At 43.6% G+C, this 10,094-nt stretch overlaps 2 protein-coding genes across 2 annotated transcripts; both read left to right on the forward strand.

Moving 5' to 3' along the window:
• Positions 1 to 366: 366 nt before the first annotated feature.
• On the forward strand, positions 367 to 1,375 carry myf6 (myogenic factor 6; the record flags this gene model as incomplete). The annotated part of the gene is given in 4 exon segments (XM_084448073.1): positions 367 to 399; positions 401 to 931; positions 1,143 to 1,243; positions 1,366 to 1,375. Coding segments are annotated over 4 exon segments (675 nt in total).
• A 4,420-nt stretch (positions 1,376 to 5,795) lies between these two features.
• On the forward strand, positions 5,796 to 8,192 carry myf5 (myogenic factor 5; the record flags this gene model as incomplete). The annotated part of the gene is given in 4 exon segments (XM_084448072.1): positions 5,796 to 5,954; positions 5,956 to 6,429; positions 7,665 to 7,737; positions 7,999 to 8,192. Coding segments are annotated over 4 exon segments (900 nt in total).
• Between the last annotated feature and the right edge of the window lie 1,902 nt (positions 8,193 to 10,094).

A 10,094-nucleotide genomic window follows, 5' to 3' on the forward strand; every position in this document is an offset into this window, starting at 1 on the left:
ATGCCAATTTGAATTTTAAAACATCAAAAGTTTTACAGCTTGGAGGAACCATCTTCCATCTACTGAAGAGAACAGTCCTCATATTGACAGTTGTCACTTGAGAATCTGTGATGGGCGGCAGCAGTACAGTATGTTACCATATCACTGGAAACAGATATTGAAAGCACCTGTCATAATGTCTGAGGTGACGTTTCAACTTTCATTGAGAGGTGTTAACGCGTATTTATTTTCTACACAAACTCCATTGGTAGTAAAGACCCCATTGAAAAAAAGGAGTTAAGTTTGATGCACTGCGACAGCTAAGCGTTGGATAGAATTTCACGTTCTATATATAAGCCTGGTGACTTGTGTCACTGGGCTATTTAAATGCCAGAGTCACACTGTCAAAACATAGGCCGCGCGAGGGTACAACAATATGATGGACCTTTTTGAGACCAACACTTATTTTTTCAACGATTTGCGCTATCTCGAGGGAGATCATGGAGCACTGCAGCATTTGGACATGGCGGGGGTGTCCCCCCTCTATCACGGAAATGAAAGTCCGTTGTCACCTGGGCAGGATATTCCATCCGAGACTGGCTGCGACAGCAGCGGAGAGGAGCACGTCCTCGCACCCCCCGGGCTCCAGCCGCACTGCGAGGGACAGTGTCTCATCTGGGCTTGTAAAATCTGCAAAAGAAAGTCCGCACCGACGGACAGGCGCAAAGCCGCGACTCTCAGGGAAAGAAGGCGTCTCAAGAAAATCAACGAGGCGTTCGACGCGCTGAAGAAAAAGACCGTGCCCAATCCGAACCAGCGGCTGCCCAAAGTCGAGATTTTACGCAGCGCCATAAACTACATAGAGAAATTGCAAGACCTGTTGCACACATTGGATGAGCAGGACAAAATGCAACAGAATGGTTCATATGAGTATAACAACAAAGAACATCATGTAAGCTTTACAAAAACAGCAGTTTGCTCTTGAGTGAACAGTACCTTCTCAACTTACTGAGCTCCATGCATTAAGGGGACAATTCCAAATTAAACCAATATATTTCTTACTGATTAAAATCAAAATCACTTTTGTTTGAGTAGCCTACAAGTGTTCCCGTCGATAATAGCGTATGTTTATTGATATACACATAACGTTTACATGTGCACAGGTGGCTAACAACGCTGAGTACCATTGGAAAAGGGCCTGTCAGAACTGGCAAACCACCGCTGATCATTCCAATGCACCAATGACGAATCAGAGAGAAGGTTGGTGCCCAACCGGAATCAGATTAAAAAAAAGATATAAGAAGTTTTGTGCATAAGACGTTTTGTGCATTTCGTGCATGAAGCATGTTAAATATTCATGTCAAAGTTTATTTTCCTTTTTTTCAGTCGCCACTGAGTCCTCGGGGTCATCCAGCCTACTTCGCCTTTCATCAATAGTCGACAGCATCTCAAGTGAAGAGAAAACAAATTGCAACGGAGAAGTCTCCGAAAAATAAAAGATAGGCTAATTAGAAGTTTAGCAACATCAGCGTTTCACATTTCCATTGTGCATTTCTAAATTGTTTCCAACCCCTTAGGGCATATGCATTTACTTAAGTTGCATTTTAATGTATTAATTTGTACAATTCAAAGGGCATTGTGTGTTGATTATCTAAGTTATAGTTATGAATGGCCAATATTTTATATCTAATGAGTGACAAAGATAGAACTGCTCTTTTACTACCAGATACGTGTTTATATTTTATAATATATTATTGACTTAATTTATTTTGTATTCAATAGACAAAACCAGAACCTCAAGACATGTATTGTTGTATTTAATATTTATATATGAACTGACCAACAAATAAACTGCCAAGCATTACAAGATCTCTTTGTTTTCTTGTCTTGGACTGTCACTGACAGTGACACTGACTCATAGTACTGTAAAATGGTCCTGTTTATTAGAAACTGTACAGTAGGCTATATTTGGATATACTGTATGAATACTTAAATTCTGTTTCTGGTTTCTACAATCATCTATCTATCACTCAAGTTTTCCTGCAATTGCAGTGAATAAACTTGTCATACAACCGATTTCTTAGGGAATTAGATCATTTTTTAAATTCACATATTGTGTCACGGGTCTCCTAATCTATTCATAATGTCCTCATATTCCACTTGGTCAAGCAAGCTATACTCCATTAACTCTCCAGCATCATCTAGCATACCCAGCATTCATTGGTACAGTACTAGGACAGCATTGGCCCTGAAATAGTGGATGTCACTCTTTTTGTTCCAGCTGGCAAAGAGTTACTCCGGCCGGCAACAGTACCTCACTGTCATATGCTGCCTCATGGAAACTTGGCCAAGAGCTATGGGTGCAAGGCCCTCAGTGGTAATGAAGCCTTGTGTCTCGTCATACTTGAATTGCAATCATCATGACAAGATTTATTATGTTGTAGTCTGTTAAATATTAGGTTTGACATGATGATAATTATCCCTTTGAAACTGTCTCTCTCTCTCTCCTTCTCCCTGTCTCTGTCTGTGTGCATCTCTCTCACACTCAATCTCTCTCTCATTCTCGCGCTGTTCCCCCCTTCTCTCTGTGATAGTCCTGTGTGACTTGAGAGGGCCTATTTGTTTATGATCCCAGGGTGCATTGCTGTGCTAACCTAACCCTGCATCAAGAGTCAGGACTGGCCTGCTCCTCCTCAGATCTCTGTGGCTGACATCATGCCCCTGCTGACCCCTGCCAGTCTGCCCCATCCCTCAGCCCCTCCGTGCATACACACATACATGCTCTAACACACACACACACACACACACACACACACGCACACACACACACACACACACACACACACACACACACTGATTCATCTCATATAGTCCGGGAGGGCTATTATGTGTCATGCATCATGTTTACAGATGCTTGGAGTCATATTTTACTGAAGATTCTTTAATAATGCGGGGTACAATTTTGGAAACACCATTAAACCATTTTAAAGCTCCAAAGAAATGAAAAATCAAGTCATGAGTTTCACCCACATTCCAAATTTTAGTGTGATTAAAAAGAGATTTGGTGCACATTCAAGTGTCGCTTGATAAGCACGATGGAGGCATATATATGGTGCACTTCAAAGTAACCTCCAATCCTTCCTCCTATATATCTGATTCACTTTCAGAGCCAGCGGAAACCAGATAGCCCCGACCGTAATGTTATTTTAATGGCATCAAACCAACTCTCTCAATGTGAGTTGGTAGGTCTGTTTCTCCCTGTCCATGAGAATCTCCCCACTACCTCAGCTAATCTCTGAACGTCCCCAGATCCCCTTAAATGGCTTTACTGATCTCCTGTTTGGTTTTGGGATATCATTATTGATAGGTTTCATCACAATCTAACAAATCTAGTCGCCAGTGAGGTTTATCTTGGAAAAACATCAGTTAAAGGGATGAGCTTTCATTGGGGCCTGTTATGTTAGGATTAAGATGGAAATCTGTTAGATTCTCTCAGACCAAGGGATGATTTTCGTTCTCTACCCTGTTATTTGTGTATTATAAAGTATTTGGAGAAATCACAGAGGAGTCATTTTGTCCTCATTAATGTGAAGTGCAGTGTAATATAACTTTACCACTCAGTTTTGTGAAGGCTTAACTATACCCTTGTGCAATTTTATATGGATCTTGCTGTCCCTGTTGACTATGGAAATTGATTTAGCTGTGAAGGACATATTTAAAAATTCAAGGCTAATGAAAGGGAAGGTTTTATGGGTAAGCCTTGAGAAAACATGCCTTGATTCATCAAGAATTCCCCAGATTATCCTGCAAGGAAATGGTTCCACACATTGTAGTTGGCTTCCCAGTCTGCTGCCAGACAAGTGCTGTTGCCAATCAAAGGCTCTGCTCATGTGATATGATCTAAAACTCTCAGAAATGGGTTTCCCCCTAGTGAACCATAGATAAAATGATCAAAAATAAAGATTTTAGAAAAATTGAAGACTATAAAGGATTTACATACACTGGCATTGGAGAAATGTTTCAACATAACAATGTTTCTGTGAAATCTACATAATTAATTCATCTGGAGTCAAATGAAATATGGCTATTATGCTCCAAAGCAGAGCAGTTCCAGCTCTTCATGGAATCTATAGAACTGAGAGATTGCCCATTATTTCATCCCAAAAAAGTTACAAAATCACATGAAATCAAAGCATGGGCAGTTTAGAAGAAATAAGGGTTTGAGACGTGAGGGGAATTGACATAAAAGGCCATCTCCTGCCCCACACTTAACTCTGGCTGTGACCCCTGAGAACTACTTTGGAACAGAGGCGATAAAAAACAAACTCAAGAGTCCCAAGAGACAGCCCGAGTAGCACAGATCACAACACCAGTGTGTGTGTGTGTGTGTGTGTGTGTGTGTGTGTGTGTGTGTGTGTGTGTGTGTGTGTGTGTGTGTGTGTGTGTGTGTACACTGACTATAGTGGAGCGCATAGATGTATCGCCATAACATATGCTTGCCCCATCTTATTCTAGGTTCAATTAGCTATCGGGTGTTGCCAGGTTTTCTCGTTGTCCGTCTTGTTCACAACCAATAGCCTTTGATCTAGTTGACTGCTTGGAGAGACAGACTCATGCCAATGTCTTCTTCAGCTGTGCGCAATACAAACTCTTGACGGCAATTCAGCGGCAGGTACCTCTGGTGTTTTGTTAGGTGCCTGCGGTTCCCAGAGAGCGAGGATACCAAACGTTTTGACACATTGTGCGAAATATCCGCATTGTATCCTTGTAAGCTGTCAACAGACAATACTGCAGTAATTACTTCTACCTCGGCGACAAAAGCATCATGGCTATTCAGCTATATTGTTCTACCCAGTTTCTCATGCATAATTACGTGCGCATGTGGCTCGGAGCGGCGGTAATTCAGGCCAAGGCCTACTTATTTATTACCATCATACAATCTTTAATCTTTAATTTGTTACAGGACAAATCAAATTAAACATTTGAACGGGGGAAAAAGTGCAAAACTTTTACGTTTTTTACAAACCTTTCTAACCCAATACTACATCTTTACAACTGTTTGAATAGAATTTCACGGGGCCATAACCGAGTTTTAATGCTGGAAACGAGCGCACCCGTGACAGCGTCTCTTGGATAAGCTTCACCAAATGACGCAGAGATGTTAATAGCTTAATTACTGGTTTAATGAGCTTGAACAAATAGGGGCACCATGTGTATGACACCCTTCATGATGAGTCCGGGGTGTTTAGGGGTGTTTGCCCTTCAATGTGAATTCACCGGGGTTGAAATGTTACACCTCTCCTTGCAGCTGGCCTACATCTGTAACGCTGCTATTTGTCTCAAGCGTAAAATTGTCCCGCAGACTCCAGCACATGGCCCTCTGCCTTGCTGTTCCCTTTGAGAAAGCACAACAAACAGACACAGACAGCATATCTTAACAGAACACGATTTTTTTGAGTATTGGGTCTCGGTTCTGGTCGATTGTCCTGTGGGCCTACTGCAAAACGTAGGTTTGTGCAAGATGACACAATCATCACAGGCCTATGAGGGCGCTGAAGCATGTGGCCTATACCTTAGTTCAACTATGTTGCTCCCAAACCAACAATACATTGAAAACATTCCTATATGTTTCACTCATAGCGGACTTGGGAAGGCGAGTGTTGTGATGATGAGCGGGAAAACACCAGGGAGTGCAGATGTGGGAAACTCGGCAGGGTACTGAGGGGGGGGGGGGGGGGGTTGAGGGGGGGGAGCTGAACTAACCCCAGCCTGCCTGCCTGCCCTGGCCAATGGGCCATGGTAATTAGATCTGGCCAATGTGGGCCCTAGGCTCAGACTGGGGGCATATAAGGGGGGCCCTATGGCAGCAGCCCCCTCATATCACTCAGAGGTCTCCTCTCTCTCACCCCTCTGCTCTCTCAAAGCACGCAGACTTCCTTCCTCCCTTCCTTTCTTCACCCCGGGTTTCCGTCCGCGCCGCCGGCAGCAGCCCGCCCAGCCATGGAGGTCTTTTCCCCGTCACAGGTCTTCTACGACAGCGCCTGCGCCTCCTCACCGGAGGCCCTGGACTTCGGCCCAGGGGAGCTGGCCGGCTCCGAGGAGGACGAGCACGTCCGGGTGCCCGGGGCCCCCCACCAGCCGGGCCACTGCCTCCAGTGGGCCTGCAAAGCCTGCAAGCGCAAGTCCAGCACCGTGGACCGCCGGCGGGCCGCCACCATGCGCGAGCGGCGACGGCTGAAGAAGGTGAACCACGCCTTCGAGGCCCTGCGCCGGTGCACCTCGGCCAACCCCAGCCAGCGGCTGCCCAAGGTGGAGATCCTGCGCAACGCCATCCAGTACATTGAGAGCCTCCAGGACCTCCTGAGGGAGCAGGTGGAGAACTACTACGCCCTGCCTGGGGAGAGCAGCTCGGAGCCTGGGAGCCCTTTGTCCAGCTGCTCCGATAGCATGGTGAGACCGGCAAACCACCGATGTGTACGTTCGCTAGTCTAGTGATAGTCTGATAGTCTGTGCCGTGCATGTATGGCTTAATCCTATGTGGCTGGTTCGGTATCTGCAGAAATGGTGCCACATCAAAGAAATGGGTTTTTAATTAGGAGTGCCAGTTGGTTCTGTGTAGACTATGCTGTATCTTGTTGAAAAGTGTTGTTTTTGCCTCAGGACAAGAGTGATGCTGTGCGAATGCAGATTTCAAATTATAATGTGACCCCATCTGATTACTATTTTAAGTGGCCCACCTTGATGGAAAGGGGGAATATTTCATAGAATACATTTTATTCATTTAGAAAATTAATCAAGTACACTTGCTCTGATTGTACTTCTGGACTGGAGGACCCCAATTCCATTGTCCACTCATGCATCAACTTTTCCTGAGTGCTTCTTTGATCCAATCTATTTTCCAGTTATATATATATATATATATATATATATATATATATATATGGATGATCAGACATTTCACTAGGAAATAATATGGAAATACTATCTGTTCCCTTGCGATATGTTGATGTACATGATTTACACGTAGTGCATGTGTGATGCCTACTCTGTTGACCTACGCATGTGTGATGCCTACTCTGTTGCTCACCCAGAAACACAATGGAGACTGGAGATGGTGGATGTATGCACACGGTGCACATGTAGTAATGTGTTTGCCACCACCAGAGAGACTTTACAGCCTCATAAACCCAGCTAAATCCACCTCAGTGAAGTCTGGCAGGGACAACCGGTGCTTTTCTGCATTCCATCCTGACTGCATGTTCTTCAGCGCTGCCAGGATTTTCTGCAGATTTACTGGGAGAAAGTGTCATCTTGCACAAACTGGTGTTGCTTCCAGTGATGGAATCGATTTGCCACGCCTGAGGCAGGCGAGAGCATGGGAAGCGTAGCCTGTAACTTTTGGGCCTTAAGGTGGACCTGGGACATACAGTAGAATGCCAATGCCAAGCAGAGGACAGAGGAGAGATGTCAGTCTGCCACAGATGAATGACAAGTTCATTATATACGTTGATTTATTTTAGTTTGTGTTGCCTTTTAGGGCTTTTTGGGGGGGAGGGGGGGGGGGGGTTGGCGGGGGCAAGTTGACAAGGATGAAAGGGTCTTCGAAAATAATGGACAAGTGAGACTAATGGCGCATGTCTTTAGTCATGACTGCGCTAATGTTGTTTTGATCTCTTCTTTCTAAGGCTGACTGCAGCAGTCCTGTGTGGCCCCACATGAGCGCAAGCTATAGCAACAGCTACAGCTACTCCAAGAACGGTAAGGTTACCCTGTGATACACAAAATAATTATAACCCCCTCGTACCCCCCCCCCCCCTCCAAAAAAAAAAAAGAAAAAATAATTGCACAAGATGTTTGGCGGGCTTGCTTTGCAAAAAAAAGTACCCAAACAGACATGCTACACCATTTGAAGTCCACAACACAACTACATGTTTGTTATTTGAGCTTGTCCCTGAGATTCCCATTGCCTGGCTGACCTTGCCCCCACCCCCCCACCCCCCTCCCTTCCCCCATGTGTAGAGAGCTCTGGACAGAGGGGTGCTGGAGCCTCCAGCCTGGAGTGTCTGTCCAGCATCGTGGACCGTCTCTCCTCCGTGGACACCAGAGGCCCAGTAGGCCTGAGGGACATGGTCAACTGCTCTCCCTCCAGCACCGACTCCCATCCCTGCACCCCAGAAAGCCCTGGCTCCAGGCCTGTCTACCACGTGTTGTGAGGGGAAACCTGTTTTAGCCTGGAAATAATCTTTCCATAGTCTGTTGTTTTCTACATTTTAGTTATTTAGCAGACACTTTTTATCCAAAGTGACTTAGTGTTATTGCTCAAGGACACAACAATAGGCAGCGTTGATGGGAAATCACTTCCCAAGTGGCCTGACCTGGTCCCAAACCAACAACCTTTCGGTTACTGGGCAACGTACTGTTCTCTACCAAATACCAAAAGGTATTCCTTCCCAAGAGGAGAATAGATGTTGCTTTGACTACCAACACATTTCAAGTCTGAAACAAACTGAGGTTACAAAGGAGTTGTGGTGAACACAGTCCAACTTTTCTACTGTAAATAAGATTGTAAATATGTAATGTAAATTCCCATTTATTTTATACAAACAGTATTATACCTAATGTAACATATTTAATTGAACCGTTTATTGTCTTTTGACCTTCTGTGCACCATTCAAACCAAGTTATATTTAAACAATATTATTTTGTTACCATTCATGTTTCTCACGTTCAATAAAGCTTTCGATGATTGAAATGAGAGGTGTTGCATCTTTGTTGAAAATGAAGGCCACTATTAAATGAGGGATTCCAAGAAGACAGAGGGGCTTCCTTCTCTTTCCCAGTCAGGATGGAGGTGTTGAGGGTGGAGAAAGAGGGGAGGAGAGGTATGTGTACCTGTTTGTTCTTTAGTACCAAATGTTACTCATCATTAAAACCCCTAATTACATCATCAACACTAGTGTTTGGAACAAATGGCCTCTAAAATGACACCCAGAATTGTGTGTGATAGGGGGGTAATTGTGTTAAGCACTGACACGATCATAAAAGCCTTTAGGCCTACTAAAACTAAAGCTAAGGGGTTTTTCTGTTGTATGATCTGAACAAAGCACTGAACATTTCGTATTTCATAATTTTTCAAACTCAGCCTCATTGCTCGAGACTAGTCAACAGTTGGTGAACAGTCACGATCCTCAATGGGATTTTAATTTCAAGAGACTTCATATTTAGATCAAGCGCTCTTCTGTTGAGTCACTATGGGGGCTGAGTGCACCCTAGTTAGAGGGACTCAGTGGTAGTCTGATTTTGGCTTTACTTCAATGGCACAATGCTAGATGGGTCCCAGGCATAGCAGTCATACCGACAGAGGGTTCTATTTCAGTAACCTACACTGCTGGCTACCAAGCTCCAAATGCGTTGGAGTGATTTTCCATTGCCAAACATTGGTAATGGTTCATAAATTACTCATGTAGCATGCATGTGACAAGTGGTGGCTAGGGAGAGAGGAGAGACACTTAATTTTCCACATTAGTATGGCCAAGGTCGCAAACAAGAACAATAGTGACATTTATTATCTTCTACTTACCAATATTTTATACAATATATTATTTACGTTTTTATAACAATATTATTCTACTATTCATTATTCAAAAATCTTGGCTAAATCATGCACCACTAATTAGTCACCTAATCACCGCCTTTGTAACAGCCCCATTGGTAGCAATACCGAGTATGACCACAAGAGAGGGGTATTTCCCATATTTTAAGTTGAACTGTCAAGCCATTCCTAAATGCCCATATTTTATTCTGTATAGAAAGTAGCCTAAGAAATTATTTACTGTGTTAATTGATATATGTGTGTCATGAGTAATTTTCTTAACTCTGCAGAACTATGTACTGTATGGCAGCTGGAAATGAGGAGTGCATTACAATTAATTCCTCTAATTAATTCCGCTAAATTAGTGTATTTGCAACCTTAATGCCAAGACAATGTATTGGTTTGCAAATTGAACAAGATTTTTCCTCTTGAACTACTTTTATTTCTATTATTAGAACCATTCCTCATCTGCTTCCAAAGAATCTGCTAAAATATTTTTTCAGTCATTTGTTGATATAGATCA

Source organism: Borostomias antarcticus, assembly GCF_949987555.1.
Source record: "Borostomias antarcticus genome assembly, chromosome: 13".
NCBI classification, from domain to species: Eukaryota; Metazoa; Chordata; class Actinopteri; order Stomiiformes; family Stomiidae; genus Borostomias; species Borostomias antarcticus.